General features: G+C 33.2%; 1 protein-coding gene across 9 annotated transcripts in view; it reads right to left on the reverse strand.

The window, feature by feature from the left end:
* Positions 1-27,262, reverse strand: part of GPHN (gephyrin) — a 245,136-nt gene that overhangs the window by 69,031 nt on the left and 148,843 nt on the right. For 3 of the 9 annotated variants that reach the window (XM_083349015.1, XM_083349014.1, XM_083349016.1), the window contains 4 exons: positions 25,763-26,035; positions 24,103-24,210; positions 18,398-18,532; positions 5,717-5,773 (listed from right to left, as the gene is read on the reverse strand). In XM_083349015.1, coding sequence (XP_083205141.1) covers positions 5,717-5,773; positions 18,398-18,532; positions 24,103-24,210; positions 25,763-26,035 — 573 coding nt within the window. Of the gene's footprint in view, positions 1-3,329; positions 3,402-5,716; positions 5,774-18,397; positions 18,533-24,102; positions 24,211-25,762; positions 26,036-27,262 lie in introns of all 9 variants that reach the window. The other 6 variants (XM_083349019.1, XM_083349018.1, XM_083349020.1 and 3 more) reach the window with 4 other exon arrangements.

Below are 27,262 nucleotides of genomic sequence, written 5' to 3' on the forward strand. Positions count from 1 at the left end.
GAGTATTGTTATCCTGAAAATTGGAAGATAATATTAATCTACTGAAACTTCTGGGAATTTTGCTCAATTATTATTCCCCCACTCCTCTATCTGTGAGGAATGAAGCTGCAGTGAATTTCTAAATGGAATAGCTGAGAGAATTCATTCTGAAAACTGGGTAGAGATTTACTTACATGCAAACAAAAGATACCTTCTAATTCCATTAAAGTAAGTAAACTTGTAACACCTAAGAAGACATTTTGGAATGAATTAGGCCAAACAACCTGGATAACAACCTGAATGAGATGAGGAAGGGCGGGATATAAATGGAATTTAAATAAATAAATAAATAAATAAATAAATAAATAAATAAATAAATAAATAAATAAATAAACAGCTCATATGATTCCTGAATACAGTGCTGCTTATAAAAGTTATATCAGTAGGCAGAAGCATTCATTCATTCATTCATTCATTCATTCATTCATTCATATTCCAGCATAGTTCTGTTATGAACCTTGAAAGCAAACATAATAAAAAAAATCCTGGGTAAGGATTAAAAAAAAAAGAAAAAAGAAGGAAAGGATACATGGTAAACTAAAAAAAAAATCCAGTGAAATGAGACACATTTCACTTCCATGATCATTTATAATCAGTCAACAAGATAGTAAACTGAGATGATGGCTTCTCAATTTATAAGTGCTCTTGGAAGGGTTCGGTTTTAAACTATTTTCTAAAGATCATCAGCACATCTAATTTCCACTGGGAAGCTGTTCCAATGGATAAGTGATGCCAACCTAAGGTAGTGCCTCCTAGTTCAACTCCTCTCATTTTCCAAGGGCATTATTAGCTGTCTTCTTAATTGTTGGCAGGCAACTTTCTAATTGAGGAATGCAATTCCAGGAAACCTAACTGCCAAATCATATAGAAATCTGGAGTTAGCTTTATGCCTTAGGCAGCGAAAGGAGGCTTTAGCTACACATCTCTTAGACCAGAGGTCCCCAACCTTTTGGGCACCAGGGACCGGGTATGTGGAGAGGTTTTTCTGCGGACCGGTGGGGGTGTGGTTTTGTGTGCTGCCCACATCCCATGGATGGGGCTTTACTTCTTTGTGTGGACCATTTGCTGGCATGCCATGTCCCGGTACTGGTCCATGGACTGGGGGTTGGGGACCTCTATCTTAAACTATTGCAGAAGTTAGGAACCTTTTCAGACCCAACAGACAATTCACAAGAGTTAAAATTTAGTGATATTTTGCAATCATGAAGAATTCCATTTTTACCAGCATTTTTATTTATTTTGTGGAGCTGCAGGCACTATTAAAGATACAAAATATGTCCTGGATCCAGATTGTCACTCTAGGACTACTGCAATGCTCTCTTTGATTACTTTTTTCTGAAATAATCTCCAAATGTAACCAAATAGATAGGCTTCCATCACAAATTCATTCATAGTACTTGCAGACCTCTTACTGAATGATGATGATGTACCTTTGAGTTAGTATTAACTCTTGGCTACCACATAATCTTCTTTCAGGATCTAAATACCTATGCATTATATAAAATTGTGAAGGATTTATGTATAAGTATCTTATTTATTCATTCATCCAATTTATATGACTATATATTTCACAAACAAGGGATTCTGGCCAGTGTATTGCTGAACTACAATTCCTAGCTTTACCTGACAACTGGCCATATCTGTAGTTCTGTTTCCAAATTACCTAGATTGTAGGAGGATGGTTTGCCAGCATGTTTTCCAAAAATTTAAATATAACTTTAAATCCCAAATCTTTGATCAAAATGTGGAGTAGCTTAATATCATTATTTTTATAATTGTTGCTACCCATATTTTCCCCAAAATAAGATCGGGTCTTATATTAATTTTTGCTCCAAAAGACACATTAGGGCTTATTTCCCAGTTAGGTCTTATTTTGGGGGAAAATATGATACTAAATGCGTCTGTCTGGCTGACGATCTTAACTGTGGCTTATATTGGGGGCAGGGCTTATATTATGAACGTCTTGAAAAATCATGCTAGGGCTTAATTTCTGGTTAGGTCTTATTTTCAGGGAAACAAGGTATATACTCCTATCTGACATAAGACTTTGGAGAAGTTCTAATATCAAAATAACATCTGCTGAAACTCAGGATCAGTACTAAAATTTTCTGCATACATTTATCAATACTATAAATATTACAAAAGTAATTTGGAAATTTTACTTCACAGAAGAAATTTTTGACAGATTTTTATGATCATATATCGTTAGTTCAGTGTTAATAAATTAACAAATAAAATTATCTAAGACTCACATATTTTAATTATGTTACTATTCTGGACACAAATCTGTGATGTTGTGATCAATATATACACAATGAATAAATTGAACAAATGAATAAGATGTATGGCCATTTTTGTAAAGATAGGAGGCATATAATTAGAGGAAATAGGTTCTGATTAGACTAGTTCTGTCCCAGTTTATTTCATCTATGCAGTTATTTTTTAAGAAATGCACTGAGCCAGTGGAAGGGACATTAGGTCAATACCTCCAAATTATAAGATTTGGGCCATACTGGATATTGCACATATTGTATGTGCTTCCTCCAGCCAGTGTTATTTTTCCAACTGACTGACCAGTGGTAAACATAATAGACTCAAACTGCTTTCCCTTTGAATAGGAAAAACCTATATAAAGGATGGTGGGCAATAAAGAGAAATCAAATAACACAGTGAGAGATAATGTGTAGTAATCAGGCATGACGTGCACTTATTATTAAATTGTAAAGCTCTAGAGGTGAAACATGAAATATCACAGAAGAGAATATGATCTAAGTATACTTCTGAGATGTTAAATGTTGTCTAGTATTCACATAATCTACTTTCTGTCTTAACCCCAATCTATTATTCTCCAGATGTCTTATAACTTCAGGTGGCATGGCTACTGCCACTCCTGGTTAGAGATTTATTTATTATTTATTATTTATTTAATTTGTATACCGCCCTTCTCCCGAAGGAGATAGGTTTTGGTGCAACAAAGCTGAAGGAAACCAGGTTCAAAAAAATCTGGGCTAGTTTATTTATTTTAGAATTAGGAAACAAATTTCACACATTTGAATTTGGAAACAAAAAGTGATTTTTTTAATAGCAGTAAGTCCAGAAAGTAACTAACTGTTGGTCAATCATTTAGGGAAAAAAACACCATTTTACGGTATAAACCCAAATTAGAAAAGGAAACAGAAGAGGTGAAAGAAAAAAGGGAAGAATGATGGGATGAGAAAACAAACCAATCACATTTGGTATTACCAGCCAGCAAAGGTTTATTAAAAATAATTCACCGAGTGAAATCGTACATTTACTCGGAGAGAGCATCCTTTGACATTCCCATGTAGATGATCTCCGAGCTCCTCCAGCTTTCGATGGAGCTATATGTAAACATCAGAAAATGAATTGAAAAAGCCACCCGTTGTCTTTTCATTTTCTTTCTTTCCATTTTTTTAAAAAAGTGAAGATACAGTATCACATTTCTCATAGCCGTTGTAATACATGTAGCATAATACAAAAAGATTAGCCTTTCATTAAGATAAAAACATCATTTAGTTAAAATAACAACTATTTTTTTAAAGTGTAAATGTTAATTAGAAAATACATATAGTTATAGCTACTGGTTCACTTCTCAATGTTCATATATTGCTTTCTAACCATCAGTGTACTAAACATTTTCAGAGCATTTTAGTACATTTTTAAAATAGAATCCTCATACAATTTCTAAATATTCTTATTCTGATCACTGTGTTATTTCCCATAATAACAAGATTTCTGAGTAATTATCTTTATTTTATCCTTGTATTTTTGGGTCTATGCCAGTGATGGCGAACCTTTTTAGAGACTGAGTGCCCAAATTGCAACCCAAAACCCAGTTATGTATCGTCAGGTGCCGGGTGGGTGTGGCCCAATGGGTGGGTGTGGCCCATTGGGTGGGCGTGGCTGCAGTAGTAGCGGCAGACTGGGTGGGACTAAAAAGTTCAATCAATCAATTCCAACTTTGCAAGATCTTTTTTTTCCCCATGAGAAGTTGAAATTGATTGAGTGAACCTTTTCTCTTTTTTTGGCACACGGTGGTGGAGGCCTAAAGCGAAAAGGTTTTATGAAACCCAGCTGAAGGCCTAGGGACTGGGGCGATGGCGCATGTGCCCACAGAGAGGGCTCTGCGTGTCATTTGTGGCATGTGTGCCATAGGTTCGCCACCACAGGTCTATGCCAATTAATTCAAAAACCAAAAATATAAACTTTAAAATACTGTGTTCATATTTTAGCAAGAATGTATAAATTTCTAAAAATACAATTTGGAAACGGATTTCTCATTGACTGTCTAATGTGCATTTATTTATAATAGCTAACCAATTAAATACATTATTTGGCAATATTTATTTATATAATGTTAATTAATGTACACAATGTATATCTCAATTGCATTACAGTATTAACTCTTTGAAAAAAAATCCTCAGAGAAAGACAGAGGAATGTAATATTATCATTAGTGTAAGTATAGTAGCATTTTTATTTTCATTTTCATTAGATTCATTTTTTGGAATTGAATATGGCAACCATATGCATAATTACAATTTTGTCCTCCTCTTTATGCTCAGTGCAATGACACTTTTACAGAGAGCAACTCTATTGACCAGTATTAAGAGAAATAGTAAGAAATTCCAAGCTTCTCTTGGAATAAAGGTGATACACACACACCACACACACAAAAGAAAATAATTTTCAAGACAGAAAGCTGAGATGGCAAGAAAGTGCAAAAAAGAACAGAAAGAACTTTGTGCTCCATGTGGTGCAAAACACAAGTGAAGTAATAAAGTGAAATGCTTCAAAATTTATAAATAATAATTACCTATTTATACTGCTGAATATTGTAAGGATACCTATGCTGTGAGCTTTTCAGCATTTTTATAATCCAAGATATTAAAAATATTTCTACTATGTTCATTGATTTGTTAGCCAACTCTATAAAAATGTATAAACTAACATAGCTTAATATACCACACAAAAAGGAGATTAGTTTACTAATGTCTGATATTTAATTTTAAAGGGAGTATTTTCAAAGAAATTTCACAAAATCTCTCTCTATTTTCCATTTAAATGAATGTGCAAACACATGTTCGAGTTTGTCTAATTTATTGTACCTAAGTACTTTTAAAGAATAAAATCTAAGAGAACTAATAGAAAACAACAATTTAGTTATCTTTCAAACTGGAAGAAAGTGTTGAGTCTACTTAGATACAATTGAAAGGACATCCATTCAAAATACCTTTTTCCACTTAAAAGGAATCAGACTAACTCCTATTCTGAAATTATGTAAGTTTAAGAAGATGGTAGATTGTGTCTCAGAATCCTTCTCTATCTAGAATGAACAGAATTTGCTACCTTGCCATCTTAATAAGTGTTCATGATTCTACTCCAAAGTAAGGTTAAGGAAGCTAATTTCTTTTGATTCAGAAATAATAGTTTGGCAACTTTCCTTTCGCTGACTAAGTTATGATGGCTCTTGTATAGCACAGAAACAAATAAAAAGTGATCCCACAGTGATTTAAAAAACGTGAAATAAAAATAAGTGGAACGGTGAGAAATATCGAAGTCCCACCCTCTGCCCTCCCTCCCCTCTCTGTAAAAAAAAAAAGATGTGTAGGCTATAGAAGAAAACTTGCAAAATAAAATTTAGAAACATATTTACTTTGAGGGATCCAACTCTACTAGCAACTCCTTTGCTTTCATCCGGGCGTCTAATTTGCTACAATGAGGGAAGATGGATAAAAAAGACAGAAGAATAAAGAAAAAGTAAACTTAAAAAAATTTCCACACAGTCAGTTAGCAGTGCATGCAAGACATTACTTTGACTTTCTGACAAACTTCTAGGGAACAAGGACACAGACTCTTATTTCTGGATCACATTATGACTCGTTTGCTGAATTCTTTCTTTTTTTTGTAATGATATAGGTACTGAAATTATATACGCTGTATTTACTAATTATTATTTTAATAACACACAGAATGCTGCAAGAGACTGGATTTGATTCATGAAGCATTGACAGAAATATAGCTGAAATGTATGAAATTATGCCATATGCTATATAATTTAACCACAGACCCGAGAAACCTGCTACTGTAGATTGCGCACTTAGCACTGCTTAATATCATGAGTGACAATTGGCAGAAAAATTTACAGCTGCCCCATGTTAAAATAAAATATCAGACACTGTTCTTAGCTCCCAATTAAATAATTTTGCTGCCCAGCCAGAAAATTTTAATGCCATACCAAATGCTACTTATTTTTTTTTACTACTAGCCTCATTACTTATAAAGTCCTACACTGTGCAAAGCAATTAAGAAATAATTCTGTTGTTGTTTACCAAGAGGTTGGGTTTCTAACAATAAAGTTGAAAACTAAATAGAAAAATATGCATACACACAGACACACAGACACACACACACACTAGCATAGGATTTTTATTGTATCTGTTTTCATAAAATTTTGGAAACACCCCATACCCTCAAAAGTGTAAAGGCTAACATTTTGTATGGTATATCACAACTTGAAGGAGTTAAACCTACATAGAAATGGTGGAACATTCTCACTGGAATGGGATGGATAACAAATAAGGTAGCATAATACCAAAACCACAAATTGATCCTGAATCCTAGAATTTCTGAGAATATTTTGACAAAGTGAAAACTTACAACTAAAACTGAAGTTCACATCTCAGAAAAAGGATGGTTTTGCTTACTACTAATAATAATTAGGTAGATGGGGACTCCAATCATTCTGCTAAACAACTTATGATGGATTTTTTTTCTGATTTAGTATATCTGTGCCTTAATTCCTCATTTATAAAACTGAAGTATTTAATCATATATATATATATATCTTTATTACATGCTAAGAGACTATGGATATATGTAAGAAATAAAATGAAAAAGAAATCTGGAGGAGAAAAGCTTCATTATTTTATTTCAAATAGCACTTTCTTAATTTCTCTTCTTCAAGGATAACTATGTTAAAGAATATAGAAAGGGTGTAATTTAATACTTATTTACAAAAAACTATACATTACAATTACACATGTAAACAATGGGATTCATATCAAAAGTGTATTAAGGTTTTTTTAAATAATTCCACTTGAGATAAAGCAGGGGTGTCAAATGCATGACGTCACGTGACGTATTGCGACTCTTTTCCCATTGCTGGCAATGGGGTGGGCGCAGTTTTGTCATGACGCATCTGGCCTGTGGGTTGGCAGTTTGACACTCCTGAGATAAAAAAATATATAGGTATTGGCACTGAAGCCTCAAAATATGGAAAGATAGGCTGAAGATTGTGTTTCAAAAGTAAATTGATCTCTATTAATAATGGGAAATAATGGGAAGATTTTAAATTAATCCAAATAATTCATCCTTCTTCAAGTAGTATAGTATAATGGAAAGAGACAGCAAATGTGCAAGAAGCAGCTTTTTGAATGGAAAAATCCATTAATGTACTATTTTCCATTACTAATTTGGAAATATGTCAAGTTAAAAGAAATAACACACCATTGTTTTAATAAGACCAAGTTACTCGGCCTCAAATCTTGCAAATGAATAAAAGGCATATAGCCTCTGGCATCTCAGATAGAAAATAAACAGGACCATGGCAACTTTTTTCATCAGGTTAAGCCAGAAATAGATTTAAAGGCATCATTAAGGTGCTACATATATTGTATTTAGATGGGATCAGAGAGTTGCCACCATGTATGCATTTGAATAGAATAGAGCTGGAAGGGACCTTGGAGGCCTTCTAGTCCAGCCCTTTGCTCAAGCAGGAGACCCTATACCATCTCAGACAAGTGACTGTCTAGCCTCTTTTTAAAAATCTTCAGTGATGGAGCGCCCACAATTTCTGGGGGCAAGCTATTCTACTGGTTAATTGACCTCACTGTCAGGAAGTTTCTCCTTAATTCCAGGTTGCTTCTCTCTTTGATCAGTTTCCAACCATTGTTTCTTGTCCTGCCCTCTGGCGCTTTGGTGAATAACGTGACCCCCTCTTCTTTGTGGCAGCCCCTCAGATACTGGAATACTGCTATCATGTCTCCCCTATTTCTTCTTTTCTTTAGACTAGTCAAACCCAAGTCCATACATTTGTACTTAAGTAAAAGATGATTTAGAAAGCAGAAGATGAATTTCCCTAAATTAGGAATATAAAATGTATTCATTTTTTTCTACAGTTCTGCACTTAGAATGTTACTAACTGCAAATAATACACATGAAAACATAAAACTCAGTCAAGGCATATGGACAAGACAGAGAAAAAAATAATGTAAGAATTACTTACCTTTAAGATAAAATTTTATGGTACATCTACTTCTGCATACTGTAGCACTCCTTCACTTTGTATCCTGTTAATTGGTTAATCTCCTTTATTAGAGTTGTAAACCATTGATTACCATTGTTTTTGATAGCTATGATTATTTGTTGCTAATTTGTTCCAGATGCCACCCAAAAGCTCGAAAAAGATAGAAAAAGCTCAGCCACTCTTTTCCTTCGTTGCATCAATGGATGGGGGCTTAAGAATGATTAATGCCCTGATTGCTTTATTCAATTGTCAGTCAGTATTAGAATGTATGCAGTTGAGAGCAGGATATGGATCTCTTCCCATCCTTCTGTGAGACCTAGGTAACAGTTTTTACTAATCTAGAAAAAGATCTGGGGTTCTGTTAGAATTACACTTACTTCCTTGATATGTGTAGTTTGTACTTTCCATTATTGTCCATCCAGTTAAGTCACATTTTATATGAACATATCAATATTAGATTTTTAAATAATATAACAGTGTTGCCTAACTTTCAAACTGTTATTATTTCCTTGGATGAGAAAGCATTTGATGGTTCACTGAGAGTTTTGTGGGTAAATTATGGATGATTCCTCTGCAAGCTGCTACCTTCGTTTCTATACATAAACGAAGCTTAGTATTTGTATCGTCTCTCTGCAAGACAACATATAGGATGAGCCAAAAGAAAAAAAAGAAAATAAGTACTGGAGAATGGCTGATGGAGCAAAATATCAAGAAAAGACAACTGCAAAATAAGGCTGATAGGGAAATAGGAAAAATATTATAATATTAATGATAGCATATTCTTTAGGGAACTTAAACTGGAGATCATCTACCTGCTTCCTTTCTGATTAAAGAACAGTTAGCCTGTAAAATCTAAGGGTTTGGGGAAAAGGACAGCAACGATGGGATTTGATTAATTATGGATTTTTCTAAAGTACATGTTTTATAGTGGTTAAAGCATCAGGAAAGAAATTGGTAGGCTCTGAGTTCTAGTCGTCCCTTGGGCACAAAGTCAAATTTCTCCAGTCCTAAAAAAGAAGCAATGGCAAACCATTTGTGAAAAGCCTTGCCAAGAAAACTGCAGGGACTTGTCCCAGCAGTTTCTGAGAATCGGATGTGACTGAAGGGAAGGGAAAATTTTTATTACATCTCTCAGCAACATGTAGAATCTTAAAGTTAAAGGCAGAAAATCCAAATTAGAGTGTAGTGATCCTGTATCCAGTGAATACATCCACCATTGTGTAATTGTTTCTGAATGAATTTTTCTTATATTTTTTCCTAATATTCAAGTGGAATCTGCCTTCTTGTAATTTAAAACCATTATTCTGTTCTGATTAAAATCATTGTTCTTGATTTGTTCAAGAGATAACAAATCTTTTCTGGAATTTGAAGAGTTCTATTATAATTCTGTTTGATCAATTTTTCTCAAGGCTAAATATATTTCGTCCTCTTAATCTTTCAGTAGAAGGCTTAGTTTCCAGTCTCTTGATCATCTTAATTGCCTTTTCTGTGGCCACTTTGATATCCCTGAATTGTTCTTAAAGTCTAAAAGGACACAATATTTAGGGTGATTAACGTGATAAGGGCAATGTTATGGAATGTACCATGAGCTCTCTAAAGCATTCAACAATTTATTTCATAATATACTTATTAATAAAATGGTAAATACGTACTGGCTTAAATGAATTCATAAATCCTGAATTATTATAGAAAAGAGTGCTCATAAATGGTTCTACATCAAGAATACAAATTAGATAACTATATAATCAAACTAAATAATCTTTGAGGTACCTTCCATCTATATGTTATTTAATTTTATGGTATTTAATTTCATAGATGTTGAATTTTACCCTATGTTCCATAAGCTTCAGGGGCTGCAGGTTTGCTTCCAGGTGCAATTCAAGGTCTTGGTTATCACACTTAAAGGCCATGGCATGAGTCCTGGCTATCTGAGGAACGATTTCATCTATACCAGCAGAAGAAGCATATTGTGGACCCTGTCGGTTAAGGAATTTCAGCTGGTGGGTTCCAGGAGAAGAGTGTTTTCTGCTGTGGCACCTGTCTGTTGGAACATCCTGCTCCTCGAGGTGAGATCCATACTCACCCTTCTGATCTTTCACAAGGGCCTGAAGACCTAGCTCTGCCAGTTGACCTCAGACGCCAATGTGCATCATGCTGGAGGTAGCAAGATTAATACAAGACTTCACCTCCACCTGTTCTCATCCTACTCCCTTCCTCCCCATGTTTTTAATTGTAAATTATGACTATTATTATGAGTTTTAATTGTTTTAATATTTTTATTTGGCTTTTAATGTTTGTAAGCCTCCCAGAGTTGCCTCTAGGCAAGATGGGCAGCGAACAAGTTAAATAAATAAATTAACAGTTATATAAATCAGTCTCCAATAAATTTACTTTCTGGGCAGCTTGATGACAATAATAATATGAAAACATAAATCTTGTACTATATATTTTCTGAAAGAAGGAACATCCAGAATTTTGTGAACACTTATTTTTGCAAAAATAGAAATAGCATGGAAAAACCACATGTTTAGCGTGAACAAAAGACTATTCTTAAGTTTAGTAAATTCATTTTCCTCATTGTATTTTTAAAATCTCTAATTAAAATGATATTTTAAATCTTTTAAATCTTTATTATTTACTGAGTGAAGCCTAAAACAGGGAGGATTAAAGGAAGGCAAGTCAGACAAAGATAGCATGTTAAAAAAAAAAAGTCCTGACAGAGGATCCTGAAAAGCTTTCTGTTATTCTGTTTCAATGCCAGAGTGGTTGGAGCTCTTTATATCAGGTAACATACTATATAATCATATCATATGTAACATTAGCATAAAATGCTAAGTTAGATATCATCAGGAAAGGTTGTGAATACTGATCAATTAAACCAACTATATTATTTTGACAGTGGGGAAAGAACCTATATATGGGACTGCATAGCAGGAACTCTACCACTGCTAGTCCTAAATCCAGATGAGAAAGGCGGAAAGTGGGGAATTGGGCTAGCAATTCAACCTTAGAATTGTTTTAACTGCTACTGAAGCAATGGGTGCAATCAATGAACTCTTGCTTCCAGAAGTTGTGGGTGCTCCATCACAGGAGTTTTTAAGAAGAGATTGGACAGCCTGTCTGAAATGCTATAGGGTCTTCTGCTTGGGTGGGGGGAGTGGACTGGAGGACCTTTGGTATCCCTTCCAACTCTGTTATACTGTTCTGTTATTCTGTTATTCTTACTATGATCCCATGTATCCATCCCACCAAGCACAAAGAAAATCTGGAATGGTACAGGATCTCCTGCCATGGGCAGGGGTTTGGACTAGAAGGCCTCCAAGGTCCCTTCCAATCCTATTGTTCTATGTTTTAAATCTGATCAAAACTGTTAAGAGAGTAATAATTGCCCAATGTGCAGGATAGCACAGGAAGTCCTAAATTTAAGTCACCAGGAAAATTTTATAGTCATAATTCAATTTGCTGAGCTTAAATATGCTTGGTCTATATGCATCAGAGAAGTGCAAATACTCAAATAAGCCATTTGTTTTCTAGCATATTCTTCCATATTTGAGATGAGACAGAGCTACCTCTTTCTTTGTAAATTAGTGATAACTTTAAAGATAAAAAGATAAAAGCAAAAAGTCTTCAAAAGAAAAGAAGGAATGATACAGTCTTATTAAGATGTTACCTTTCTGCATAAATGCATAAATATGGATATTGTAGGGTAAAAACCGGCTGTAAATAAATATAAAACTAGAATTTGAATGAGTGTTCATTCTGAAAGCTTCACAACATACAAGGCCAAGAACTGCAAGAAATAATTTTAATTAGTGAGATGAATGCAAAATAGTTGTTCTATTCATCTTGGAAGATAAAAACAATTTTTTTCAAGTCAGCTTCCATAAGAACAGCCACAAATATTACTATAGAATTTGATACACTACGTCTGAAATTTAGTATTTCTCAAAGAAAATATTCTGCATAAAGTAAGTTTATTTTCATTATTAACTCACTAAATATTATAATACCATCATAATTTCAGAACAATAAAAATTGTGATAGTTTTTGTTATTATAGAAATGGCTAGTACATACAATATTAAGTATATAACAGTAAAAAGTTGAGGCTATAATGTTACTATCTTATTCTACTACACTAAAATGAGTTGGAAATCAGTGCTTTTTTTCTTTTTTCCCCTTTCCCCTTTACTTCTTTCTCTTCCCTTCCCCCCTTTTCCTACTATTTTCATTTTCTTTTGTATATCTTGATAAGCTTGTTATAATTATTAAAAGGCTTTGCTTCTCATAAAATCTAGTAACATCTGGAAAAAATTATTTAAATATGACTGAAACAAATACAAATTAAGGGAATATATATTCTTATATATTATCAGGGAATTCTTTTAATTCATACATTTTCATATTTCTGAATTAATATGGAATTTTAAAAAGCTTATAGCTAAAGAAAATTATGTAAGAAATTAAATAAAGCAGTGTATGGAATATATGCCATGTAACTTCAGAAATCATTTAAAAATTATTGTCCCTTATCCCAGGTTAATATATTTTAATGTGACTCAAAAAGACTTTAACAAAAAATATAGGCGAGGTCAGATTCTGAATCTCAGAAAAAGGCAGAATTAGCACCACATATTTATCTGCAGCTTGCTGGTATATCTAAATTCTAAAAGTACTTGGATAGCACAACACTATTGTTCTATGATAAATATAGATTTGGAAGCAGCCTATGTGAATAAATATTTAAGTTCTGCATTTCAAGTATCCTGTTTCAACTATTTTTCTATTTAAAGTACAAATAGTCCTTGGGCTACAATGGCAATTGGGATTGGGATTGATTTTGTTAAACAATGTAGTCAAAACAATGCAACAATGCACTGATTAGCAATCACAATTCTGGGCAATCTAAGTACCATCCAAGATTTTTTGGTATGGCACACAGTGTCCGATAACTACAGGAACAACCTCAGCTGGTTTATGCTATAATCTTTTAGCTTCAATTTTAGATTTTTTTATTTTATTTTACGATCTTCTATTCCACTGTCCCCTAGTATTATCACATCAATTATCCACACTTCCTTCTTTTCAACCACATCTAAATCTGGTGTGTTATGAGCCAAGACTTTTATCTGTTTATATTCAGAAATCCCACAATATTTTAACCTGCTCTTTTTCAACTACTTTTTCAACTATATATTTCTGCCAATTTTTCATTACTGGCACGTTATTTTTTTACAATGTTCTAGTGAATCATTTTGGTGACTGTGTTAGATCACTGTTTATAATCAGTTTGTGCAATTTGCTTCTTTGCACAATTTGGTTTTGAATCATTTGATGATTTTTCAGTTCTAGCCTTGATTGTATTAGTTCAAATAGTGTGCTCTTGGGCAGCCAAAATCAAGCCTTCAGTTTCTTTAGTTAATATTCCAGATATTATCGCTTTACATATATGCATAAAAATGAATATTGTAGGATTAAAACCAGTTATAAATATAAAACTAAAATTTGAACAAGAGTGTTTGTTATGAAAAATTTAAAACATACAAGGCCAAGATTTAAAAACTGCAAGAAATAATTTTAATTAGTGAGATCAATGCAAAATACCTGCTGTATTCATCTTGGAAGACAACAACAAATTTTTAAAGTCAGCTTCCATAAGGACAGCAACAATTATTAATATAGAATATCAGAAACACTAAGTCTGAAATTTAGCATTTCCCAAAGAAAATATTGTGTATATAGTAAGTTTATTTTCATGTTCATACCTGTACATTCAGTAATTGCATGCTTGTATTTTGGTTGATTATTTTACATAATCAGCTGATGCATGCTTTTTCTTCTATCAGTCTGTTTCTATGGAGCAGTTATAATTTATCAATATTATTGCAGGAATGTAACACATAGTGAATAGTCAGCAGTTTTCTTGTTTTCCAGTCCAGATTGTCCAGTTCAGCCTGTGTCAAGTTAATAATTCCAGCAGTTTCTATTGAATCACAAGGTATGGCCTGGGTACTGATGGCTTTGATGGTGTTTCCACTGTTCAATTTTGTTTTTAGTACCTTTCTTATTTTCTTACTTGGATATATTTCTTTATTAATCATATTTTTAACTTATCCATGCTTGATGTTACCCAACTGTTAAATGCCCATATACTAAAAGGCCTCATCTTGATGGCGTTTGATCATTTGACTATTTGGCATTCCAATTCCTTTTATTTCAATTTCATTACTGTTCAGTTCCATTACTGCTACTGTAACACATTTCTCTAAGTCAAATTCCATTGCTCTACCTGTGCTAAAAATTCTTAAGGTATTTGTCAATGGATTTTGATTTCTGATTTTCCAGAAATCATTAAATCATCCATCTAAAGCAAGTATGAGATCTTATTGGTATACTTTGCTGTTTTGTAGATAACATCATTATTATGTTTGGTCATATAGTCAGATGTTGGCATTTTTATCCATCTATTGAATCTTTCTCAAAGATCTGGGATAGGCAAATGTTATTGTTCGATGGTATTAAAAGTATCATCACAAGATGTAAGCTGTTTCAAGTAAAACTGCCTTTTGCAATTGACCAATTATGATTTTGTCAATGCCAAAAGCATTAAAGTAGGATAGTATGGATTATGAGTCAGTTGGCAAATGTAGATGAGGGGATAAATTAATGTTACATGTGGCATATCATATTTTATTAATTGCAATTAATAATCTAATGTTTTTGTGTCATCCATTTTTGAACTATGGCTTCAGACAGGTATGTACACAACACTTATTGGAAGAACATTTGGTTTCAGATAACCTGATATTAATATTGTCAGAAGCTGGACTCTGCATGAAATTTGTCTCTATAATTTATTTTCTGTCTACTTTCCTTTTGAGGAATTGTATAAAATTCAGTGTCAAAGGGAACAATGATGATGCCCTAGAAACTCATTTGAAGGAATTAGAAATGTATCCTAATTGTAATTTTAACTTTCAGTGATGTGAGGGTTTTTAATACATCTACTTGGGATTTTAAATCATTTTAAACATATTTTATGTTACTAATAAATAAAAAGAGAATCTTAATATAGTATGTTAGAAAGAATATCAGAAAATATTAAATACTTCAGTTCAATAATAATTAGCAAAAATAAATAGTAATATTGTTGGTGGCTACTTAAGCAAGGTAAAATTATTTTATTTAGCCCAATCTAAACTGTTTCAATGCTAATAGTAATGACACAGTACTGCTCATTTTGGGCAAATTTGGCCTAGTATGCCAGAAATGCAATCAACTTTTAGTCTAACAACACACAAAATATTTCACAAAAGCTAGGATCTTGTGATTAATTAAGAAGGTACATGCAGTGAACTGACACTTGTGAAAGACTCAGTTCATCAAAGTTATAAATGGTGTTGAAGGTGAATATTTATGAGCCAATTTTCAAATGACCATGGTGTGTGAAAGATCATGAATTAATGAAATGAAATAAAATGAAGGTAGGGTATGAATTTAAGAGAATGCTGAAAAAAGTAACAGATATGAATGAAGATCTGAACTTTCAAATAGAGTTAATATGTAGGCAGAAGTGAAAATACAAATTTAACTGGGAAACAAAAGGGCTAAATATCTAAAAAAACATGATCTAGACTCTAGATGGTCAAGTAGAAAGTCTTACGTTAGTGACAGTTCCATATTATGTTCTAGAAAGAATAAGAATTGAATTTTGGGGAAAAAACTGTATGAAAAAAAAAAGAATTACTCTAATAGATTACATGGGCGAGAGTGAGAATGAGTACAAAAAGAAGTGACTCGGCCCTTCAGAGCCAAAGGAATGAATGAGAATGGTGACTGGGGAGTATTTGCTTAGAAAAAGGACAGCTTTAAATACATGGTTTAAGTACACAATGAATCTAAAAGTGTGACTGGTTTGACTATGATGAAAGATAGAGACGTAATGGATAGCAGGCTGGCAAGAGGTTCTGAATGTGGAGCAGACCCTTTTTCTGGTAATGACAAGTGGATGTGGGGGGAAAATTGAACAAGGAAGAAAAGAAAAAGAGGTGAAAAAAGAGAAGAAAAAAATTAGTATGGGGTTTTTTTCATATTAGGTTGCAGTGCATACATATCCATTTTATTAGAGTGTGCATGTTCTGTACAATATCCTCTTAAAAGTAATTACTAATTTTTGATTTTATTTCCACTGTACAAAAGTAATTCAAAAATAAATGTGTAACATCTGCTTTTATAAAAAAGAGAAATTAAGGCACAGACCTCAAAAACTGAGTCTACAGTTTTTATTTATCTTGTTTAGTAAATTTTCAGACATAGATCAATCCTCATTTTAATGGACTTTTGTTTAGAGGACTTCAGATACAAAACTTCCCTCTAGAAAATCACTTGGGGAAAAAACAGACAAAAGCCATTGTATCTGAAGTTGTCCAGACAAATCATATCGATTAGGTTATTTGCATCTATTTATATCATCTATATAATATGGTAACAATGCAAATTGATGAACTGACACGGATGACAGAAGTTCATATTATTTATGGATTTAACAAATATTTGATTCTAAATGACCCATTAAACTGAGGGTTTATTATATTACTACCTTGTAGTAGGTCTTAATTAATTTTGAAAAGAAAAAAGGATATTCTCAAAACTAACAAGAAAAATAATTAAAAAACTCTAAGGTTTGAACACATTTCTACACCAAGCCTACTTTTGTTATTCAGGAATGTATGTATTATGCAACATATGTAATATATTATAACAAATGTCAGAACATTGAAAAAATATAAGTTAATAGCTTGACATACCTTAACATGGCTTGCGAAATAAATAAAAAATAATAACCAGGAATTTGTAATTTCAAAGAACCATGAACCAGGAAACATTTCATTAATTCTGTTTTCTGTTAATATGTTAGTATTAAAATGCCAGAAATAAAGACTTGCCATATAAAAGAGCAAACAGAAGAGAATTCATGTTCTAAGAGAAGCTATATTTTACTAGATTTGCTATTTGTCCAAATTTGCTGTGGATACACTTTATGTTATGTATTATACCAAATATATTAGATTACCTGCAAAAGTCCTGAACAATCCATGTGAAATAATATCTAAAGTACAAACGTCTCATTTCATAGGCTGGCATTAAAAGTTTCCATATAATTTAGAGTTTCCAAAGAGGAGGCAGCAAGTATCCAAGTTGGGGCAAAATTGTTGTCTTGAAAATGCTTGCAATACAGGTAGTCCTCAACTTATGATGATTCGTTTAATGATGGTTTGGAGTTATGATAGTGCTGAAAAATGTGACCAACCCCTGTGGTCATGTGATCGCTATTTGGGCACTTGGCAATAGGCACACATTTATGACACTTGCAGTGTCCTGTGGTCACATGATTGCTATTTGGAATTTTTTAGCCAGCTTCTAGCCAGGAAAGTCAATGGGGAAAGCTGGATTTGCTTAATGACTTTGTGACTCACTTAACAACTGTGGTAAAAATCGTTGCAAAATTGGGTCTGTTCGCAACTCATTTAATGACCTTAGTGAGCAAAACTCTGGTTGCAATTGTGGTAGTACCGTAGGTTGATGACTACCTGTACATTAATAGGCCACTGAGGCAGAAAATGCCACAGTTTAGGTGTAAATGTGTTTACAGAAATAAACTATTTCTTTAGTTCTCTTTTTCAAGAGCAGGATTAATTTTATGGATTAACAGAGCCCTGCAAGAAATTCACAGCCTCATGGTTGATACCGTAATAAGAAAAGATAGCACTTTCAAACATATCTTTAAAAATAGGTATGAAAATTAGCAAGTTTAAAGTGAATAAATGACAATAATTTAAATATATAAGCTTTTATAGACATATAAACACAACACACTATTTTGTATATACAATATAACCTAAGTATATACTATCTTCACCTCCTTGATGACTCTCAACAGTATAATTTTCCACACAGCTACCTTTCAGCAGCAGAAAACATTTATCAAGACAGTTCCCATCTCTGATTGCAGGAAAGCTGCTGTACTTACTTTTGGTGTGGGACAGGAAGCAGTCGAGAGGCGGGAAGTAGCTTGGGCACGAGGGGATTCTGAAGGGGTGGTGCTAAGTGAGGCTGTGTCTCGTGGAAGCACCTGAACGCCACGAGATATGATGGAATCTGGAATCTAAATATGAAAATAAATTGAAATTAAATCTATTTGAAATTATGTACATAATTTAGAAAATAAAATATTTCCATACTTAAATACAGCTTAAACCTTTTTGGAGCTGAAATTAGTTCTCCCCTTTTTTTTGTCTTCTGAAAAGAAGTCAGGAACTTTCTTTTCAGTTACCATTTTAGAATCATTAAGCTGTTTAACTAGTTATAATGTATCCTTAGCCCTTTGAGTGTCCAGTGGAATACATTTCCTAATGGGCGGGAAAATATACACTGAAGTAATAAATAATGAAAATCTGTTGTCCTCTGTTCTTTCTCACAACACTTCTTCTTTCTTTAATACAATTAGCAATCTACTAGGACTTCTAAAAAAATCAGGCAGAAAGTCTCAAGATTGATTGGGCTACTTGAATGGCAATTTTAGCTAAGATTGATTTTGACTGATAGAGAAGGAAAATGGGCTTTGTCTAAGAAACAATAGTTTCCAACTCAGCTTTAATGTAAAAGCAGCAGCAACTTTCTAGTTATTTGGAATGGCAGCAAAAAGAGAGAAAGAGCTTTAAAACCATTTCACAAATTTCTAAACAGTTTAGAGGGTTTTCTTTACAGCAGGATAGCCTGCATGTTTAAAAATGATAAATTAATATGAAAATATTTTCTTAACAAAACAGGAAGGATGATATTTTTAACTAAATTTACTGATATTTCCATTCATAAGCACTACTACAGGAAAGGCTTTCTTTCTGGTTGCCAATTTCAGAGCTTTGGAGGGTAGATATACATAGATACCCTTAGGCATCAGGATGAAAATAATCTGGCATTTTCTGAGCCTGGTTGCCAGGATACTGTAGTCCTTGATGACATCATACCACTTATTAATAGTATCAGATCCCTGCTGAACCAATACCATTTTAAGAATTTACTTCGTCATTTACTGGGAATCTTAGTCATCTATCACCTTAAAAATGATTTTATATTTATATAAATTTATTACTGGTTACAGCCAGCTGTGTAGAAAACAATAACAAATGTGGAACGTAAATATTTAAAATAAATTAGGAAAATACATAGGACTGCAAACAATATAATTAAGAAGATGTAATATTTTCACCAAGTCAATTAAGAGATAAATCGATAGTTCTGCTCTGTAATTAGTTCAATTTAGATTATTAATGGTAATATAAAATGCAGTCAAGAATTTTGCAATTTGACTCCCACCCTAAATTAATTAACATAGGAGCCGAATCTACTGCATCTCTCTGAGTCCTTCGGGAGAAGGGCGGTATACAAATAAAATTATTATTATTATTACATAAAAATATACCTTATGAAAATATGCAGAAAACAGTCACCTATACTAGAGATTTTTACTCAGATTCCAGATTACTGAATCCTGCTTTGAGAATTAAAGTACCAGTTTTCTTAGGGGATCTTATTTTTTTTAATATTAAAAACCCTTTTAAACATTTCCCTCATAAGATGTTCTTTCTATCTATATGCTGCTTATATTTTATGGAAATATTTTTACTTTGGAGTGTATGTGTATCTAGGTCTGTCTGTCTATCTCAGTCTCCATCCATCCATCCATCCATCCATCCATCCATCCATCCATCCACACACCCACCCATTCAAATATTTTTTTTAAAAAAATCTAATTTCTATTTTAAAATTGAATTTAAAATTAAGAATTACATTATTTAACTGGTTATACCATAAAAGATATAGGTATGTGGCGTCCTTGGTGCTCTCTGATCTTGGTTGTTATATTTTCTCTATTTCTTTCATGAATTCTTTGGATCTAGGTCCTTATTTAGCAAAATAATTCTACTTAATGAATTTATTCTCTTCCTTTTCTCATCTCCCTCTTGCTCCTTTTCTTCCCTTTCACTAATCTAGGATAACGCACTACAATGTTTTCAAGTCACAAGATTTATTTCATGAATACAAAAGGAAAAAAGAAAAAAAATGATGCAAGAAAGAACCAACAAACATAAACAAACATGAAGAATATGAAATGTTAAAGAGAAATATTGGCAGATACTATATAGAAAATTAAGGAGGGAAAATTTAAAAATATTTGACAGTATGTCTAATGCAGGGCTTTTCAACCTTTTCACTTATTGTACCACTTTTAGGAGATGGCAACATCCAACTGGAGCCGGGCGCTGATCCTGATGCTTCCACTGAGCCCTCACAGCCCTGTAGCTCCAGCCATCTCTCACTCAGTCCTGTGCGGTGCTGCCACCGGCTCAGCTCATTCCCCTCCCCCGCTACCACTTTTCTAGGATGGTCGCGTACCACCTGCCGGGTGCCAATCTACCACAGGTGGTACCCGTACCACTGGTTGAAAAGCCCTGGTCTAATGTAGCCAATAGTATTATTTCATGAAAAGAGCATGAAAAAATGATCAGGCATTTTTTTTTCCAAATTCCAGTTAGGCTATTCTAAATTATACCCAGTAACCAAAATCTGCCTTATAAATTACAGCTGAGAAATTACTTAGCCTTATTTCAGCAATATTAGTCATTTCATGCTTTTCTGTGTTTCTGCTTCACGAAGAAATCTTAGCACCAATTGATCTTGTTCTTTTTCTCCTCTCAAGGCTCAGTATCATCAATTTAGTTTCTTCTGTTACAGGTAAATTATAATACTTGTTTCTCCCTAGTGATTCAGAGTTCTTCAAAAACTTGAAGGTATAAATGTTTTTTGCTATTGAGTTATTCTAATATTAAGTACCTATAGAGTACAAGAAAAACCTACATAGGGAAAGAAGTTCATATAAATTTACTTGAGGTCTTAAGTCTAGGAAAACAATTGGAACAGTATTTTGTTCGCACATATTTTTAAATGCTGAGCTGAGTGGACTGAGTTCAGTAACTTTTAAATCAAAGAACCTGCAGGTTTTTTTTGAAACCTAACATTAAAGAAACTTTGAAAGATTTATACAGACTTTGTTATAAATAAATTCTGAAGTCAAAAATTTGTTTCTTTAAAAGCAGGAAGATTTTCATTTGTACTTTTTCATGTTAGAGATTATCAGCCTTCCCAAGTAGATCACACAGGAAACTTAAATAGATGAGCTAATTCTACTTTATTGTAAATTAACAGAAACTTGCAAGTCTGATACTACAAATCTCCCATAGTCTCTTTTATAGTCTGAGAAGTTAGGGAAGTTCCTTTCTGAGTTGCTTCCTTGGTCCATTACGCAGCTGCAGGCTAGGCCTTCTCTTATCTGATCATTCCCTAGGTAGCATGTCTTCCTCAATCTTCCAAGGTCATATCCACATACCATTACAGAAACTTTTAATATAAATAAAAATTGCTTCTTTAATGCTTTAAGAAGTCACATTAAAAATCAGCATTAATGAGTAATTTACTTAAAGCATCCATATCTTTTTTAGGCTATCTTGGAACTTGCAGAAAGATACAATTGTTTTAAGAAAAGCTGGATTTATGTCCCCATGCATTCTTAAAGCACTTTTTGAATAATATCTGAAGCATGCCCAATTGTAATATTTAATTCTGCAAGTGCTGTGCCCTTTTGATGAGATTTAAGAGATAAATTACATTTACAGAGAAAATGTAACTCTATCAATAATATACAATTAAGCATAATTTGGTTTTATATTTATTTCAGAAATCACTTTTTAAAAAGTCTTTCACAAATGTTTCTTGATGTAAGAAAATAGGAAAATAGTCTAATTTTATTTAAGTGCAATTCTATTATGGTTCTGAGGCTGAGAAAAAAACGAGTCTTTATGGCTAAAATTTGGAATGGAAGCAAGCAAGCTTTCCTTTAAGCATAAAACATAGAAGTGAGATTAAATAAACCTATACAAATATCCTTCTTCTAAACTATCACAGATATGTCATGAGGAAAAATTCCCTTTTACCTTTCCAATTCAACCTGAGCAAGGATTGAAAAGGCAATAGGCTTAATGCAGTTCATCTGTATTTTTAAGAAACACAGCTCTTCAGTATTCAATCTGGATGTTTCCTTCTGCCATGCCAAAGTTCAATGAAAGCTAGGATGCATGGAGAAAGGAATGAAAATAAGGGTACAGACAGGAGGAAATAAATGTGCAAAAGATGGTATAACAATCCAAGCAAAATGCAGGCTGAAGTAAATAGGAAGAAGAGATCTTGAGATATTTGCTAAGTTGATGGGAGCAAGAGAAGGATTCAGAGATAGGAGGTGAAAACCAGGCAGAAGAAAAAGAGTAGGGGAGATGAGACATAAGCTAAAGGAAGAGGAAAAACCATACTATGTGCTCTTTTTTATTGCTTGTAGTTCACAATTTCTTAACCAACAAAATTAATTCATTACACATGGCTATGTTCACAGATTTTTAGGATAGTGACAAATTGATCAGCTATAACAATAAGAGTGGAACAACAAGTTTTTAAAAGATAAAAAGAATTATTTTAGCCTTGTATTTTACAAGAGAAATGAAACAGATTCAAGTGGGGCTATACTCACTTTGTTTGCTGAATTGGCATTTATATAAAAGATGAAAATATTATATTTTTTGTTATAATGGGAATTATTCCAGATAATTTTATTTGTACGGATGTACAAGGAAAGTCTAACTGTCTATTCCTTCTGAGGGAATTGTGTTTCAATTATCATTCCCCCAATAATAAATTAGGCTATTACAACGAAATGGAGAGACCCCTTCTGAAAATATTTCTCTGCTTTATCCACCTATATTTGGCAAGGAACTGGGAAAGGGCCTGAATTGTAAAAAGGGGAAGATGAAAAGAACATATATACACCCATCCCAGCATGGCTCTTCTTCTGTCTATCTATAACAACAGTAGTGCAGACATGAATATTCTAGCTGCTTATAGGAAAAAAAAATAGAAAAGCAAGCTTACTCATGGTAATTTTATTTAGCTAAGGATTTTTACTGATGCTCATAATCACAGCTTTCTAATGCTGGCAAATATTGTTTTTCAGAATTAGAAAGAGGTTTTCATTCAGATTCTAATTATAATGCAATCGAAGATTTGATAACTGACCAATTTAGAAGGGGCAATGACAAACATGTGCAAGGCAACTTAGATATTATCTCTGTAGTTTCCATCTTATGAGTGAAATAAAGTTTTTTTTTTAAAAAGAGTACTAGAATATGATGAGGAAGTGGTTAAAAAAATCAGCATTGGATAATCAGTAAAAGCATCTACCAGAAATATCTGCATATTATCCAAGGCCAAGTAATTTGAAAATGTATGCACTGTGGCTCCTTTGAAGTACAGAAGAATATTTTAATTTTATGGTAATAGAAATATGTCTAAAATTTCTGAGCAGTCTCCAGAGGTAAATGAATCTAAACCAAAACAAGACTTCAATCAGAGAGCAATAAAATTTAAAATGAATACTTCACAGCTAAAATAAATTTTAAATATTATTTATGTCATAAAAATTGACAGAATGGAAATTTAAAAATTGTTTGCTCAGAGAGCAACACAGTATGTCACTGGAAATAAAGAAAATAGCAATAGCTCCTTGTTACGAGAAGGCAAGCAGTCTGACTGAAGATATTTGTGCAAAACATTCCGGTAGGTGTGTCTTACCGGTTCTCCTGCACTGTCTGGTGCGTGAGAGGAATAACAGATGAGACCAGGAATGGGATGTTCACCTTTTGCCATGATAACAGCAGAACTGGTATAGGATGGATGCTTCTAATGTACAATACATAATAACCATGAATGCAATGGCAGGAAAATAAGAAGCTAAATAAACAAAATGGCGTAGACGGTGAAAACAGGTGGCACAACTAAATGCAACATATTTAAACGAGCACAGTTTAGTTCTCAGGCATTTTCTGCTTTTAATTAGATTCTTATTCTGTTAACCAATTCACCTCAGATATTAAGGAAAGAAAGTACACATGTGTACCTCCTGATCCCAATCAGCTTTTTTCCCTATTAGATAAATCCTGTAAAGATAAATGCTGATTTCTTTGTGACATTCCTTCGAGTAAAAAGCCTCAACTAGAGGGACCCACAGTTAAATCCACATTCAAGTAAGGAGCTCACTGGGTGAATTTTGGCTACAGGCCAGTCAATTTCTTAGATCAAGCTACTTTACTAGATAGTTGTGGAATAAATGTGGGAATACCTCCACCAGCATAATATCTATAGCTCTTAATGGGAAATTATTACGTATAAATATACAAAATGGAAATTAATACAGGTTCAGAAGAAATTTTCAGAGTTCTGTGCAATGCCCAGGAATAAGCTGAAATTTTTCAATCACTTACCTGTAGCATTTTAATAGGAGGTATGTTTGCTATTCTAAAAACAAGCATACAAGAATTTTCCTTGCCTGAAAGTGTAAAAGAGCTGTCTAGAACACTGGAATTAGCCTGGGGAGAGCATAATCTGAAATACTTTTATGAACTATAAATAAATATTCAGCTTCTGTTGTTGTCAATTGATTGGTTTCATATTAACATTTGACTAAATAATTTAAACTGGACATGAGGGTTTCAGCATTGACTTTATAAAGTGAGGTGTAACAGACATCATGGCCCAAACAACTATTCTACAATTAAAAATAAAATAAATCATTTTAAACTTCCAAAAAATATGTACAAAATTTAATATTTTTAATTGAAGTTTGCCATTATGAAGTTTGAGTAGTGCTCTCAAAATTTATTGAAAAATTTGCAAAAGCAGCAGCAATTTTTCAGTAAGTAATTAACTTGAGGACTTGGTGCTCTACAATATTTGTACTGCACTACTTCCAGAAAATGATGATAAATGAATTAGCGCTAAAAAACCCCCACTTCCACATAATCGGTACTTGAACTTAAGACAATGACATCACTCATAACAGTTTTTTATGTACCTACTGTAGAGCATGTTCTCTCCTCTTTCTTCTTTTTTACAATCCTCTGAACCTACTGAAATGCCACACTGTGTGACTATGGGAACATGGAAATGGCATTCAAGGTGGCATAAATGTTTCAAATAGAAAAAAACTAACAGCAATTGGGAATCTTACTTCCCTTTTTGACAGATGCATAATTAACTTTATAATTTATGTAAAAAAAGTGAAGGAAGCGTAATATATACAGGAAAAAAATATGACTAATCATCTAGAAATTTTATGGTTGTAGCTATAGAGTGAAAAAATAATCACCTTCACTCTTGATCGATCTCTTATCTATATACAGAAAATACCTGAGGTAGAAACTTATGTGCTCCTTTTTTCAGAACCTCAACTCACCTTTGCTGCAATGGCTGCAGCAGTTATATGCGAGGAGGAACTATCCTCTGTTGAAGCAACACCACTATCTTTTTTCTCTTCCTCCTCTTCCTCACACTGTACACCTTTGTCTTCTGTCTGCTTGTGAGGGCTGATGGTTGGAGGAGGAGAAAGAGGTGGTGGTGGTGAAGGTAGATCTTCAAGTTCATCATGAACCTCTTTTACTTTTACAATGGCGTCCCGTAAAAGATCAATGGCATGAGGTAGGGCTGGTAGTATAAATTGAAAGCATTCCTGCGCATGAGAAAAATGACAGTGAAAGCTTACCTAGAAAATATAGTATATGTTTAGCAGTTATAATATTAAAATTGAATAAACTTCTAAATTAGTATACTTTTGATGTGTTTTTGTACTTTTAATGGAAAATTTTGAATTGACCACAATGTTGTTCTTTTTTAAACTTCACAATATCTAGGATTTCTTTTCTTCCTCTTCTAGCATATTTTATATGGCTTGCAAAATAGTAATTAACATGTTTTAGATGAAATAAATGTTGCAACATGTTAAATAATATCTAATGTATTATTGAAATAATATTAATTAATGTAAATTATTTTTCTTTGTAGTTCATTTTTAAAAAAAATATTAGTTCGTAGTACTTTTAGTATCCACGTTAGGAAAGATAATAATCTAACATCTTAATTTTCTGATCCCTGAACCATTTTTCCTCCTGGGTTCGTTTTGATGTTGTTGTGAATAAATCTTTTGACAAAGTCCATTATTAGAATTTCTTGGTTTCACCATTCCATGTGTTAAACACTTGGAATGTCTGAAATTATTGCAGAAAGTTGCCAACAAAAATCTAGATAAAGATGTACTATTGTTAGCAGTTCAACAGAGTTGAAATTATCTCCCAGCAAAATCCTAATACATGACTGCCAAACTTTACTGAGCATAGATACAGGGTAGTCCTATGAACAATATTTCTATTACTTGCTTTTAAAATTTAACATTGACAGACAAATATTAAACAAATTAGTTTAAACTGACTTAAGGAAAAAGGAACATTTATTTCCTTCCTTCCTTCCTTCCTTCCTTCCTTCCTTCCTTCCTTCCTTCCCTCCCTCCCTCCCTCCCTCCCTCCCTTGGTGGTGAATATACCAAATATTACTGACTATGGGGTGGGGTGGGCTGCAAAAAAGTGAGAAAGTTACCCAGCTGGCTTTCATGCCTAAGGAAGGCCTAGAATATAGTTTCCTGGTTTCTAAGCCAAGCCATTAACTGCATCATGGTAGCCATATGATACCATACCCTAGTATACCACACCATGCCACACCACACACTATACCATGCTACACCACATATACCATACCACACCATTTCTTTCTTCTATTTAACATTTTCTCTATTATTTATTGTACTTGACCTGCCTGCTCTTATAATACTATTTATTTTTCAGAGGCATATTGCAACCTGCCCTCTATATGTGCTTCAAAAAAATTCAGTTTACTCTGTATTAAT

The sequence above is a fragment of the Vipera ursinii genome, assembly GCF_947247035.1.
Source record: "Vipera ursinii genome assembly, chromosome: 1".
NCBI classification, from domain to species: domain Eukaryota; kingdom Metazoa; phylum Chordata; class Lepidosauria; order Squamata; family Viperidae; genus Vipera; species Vipera ursinii.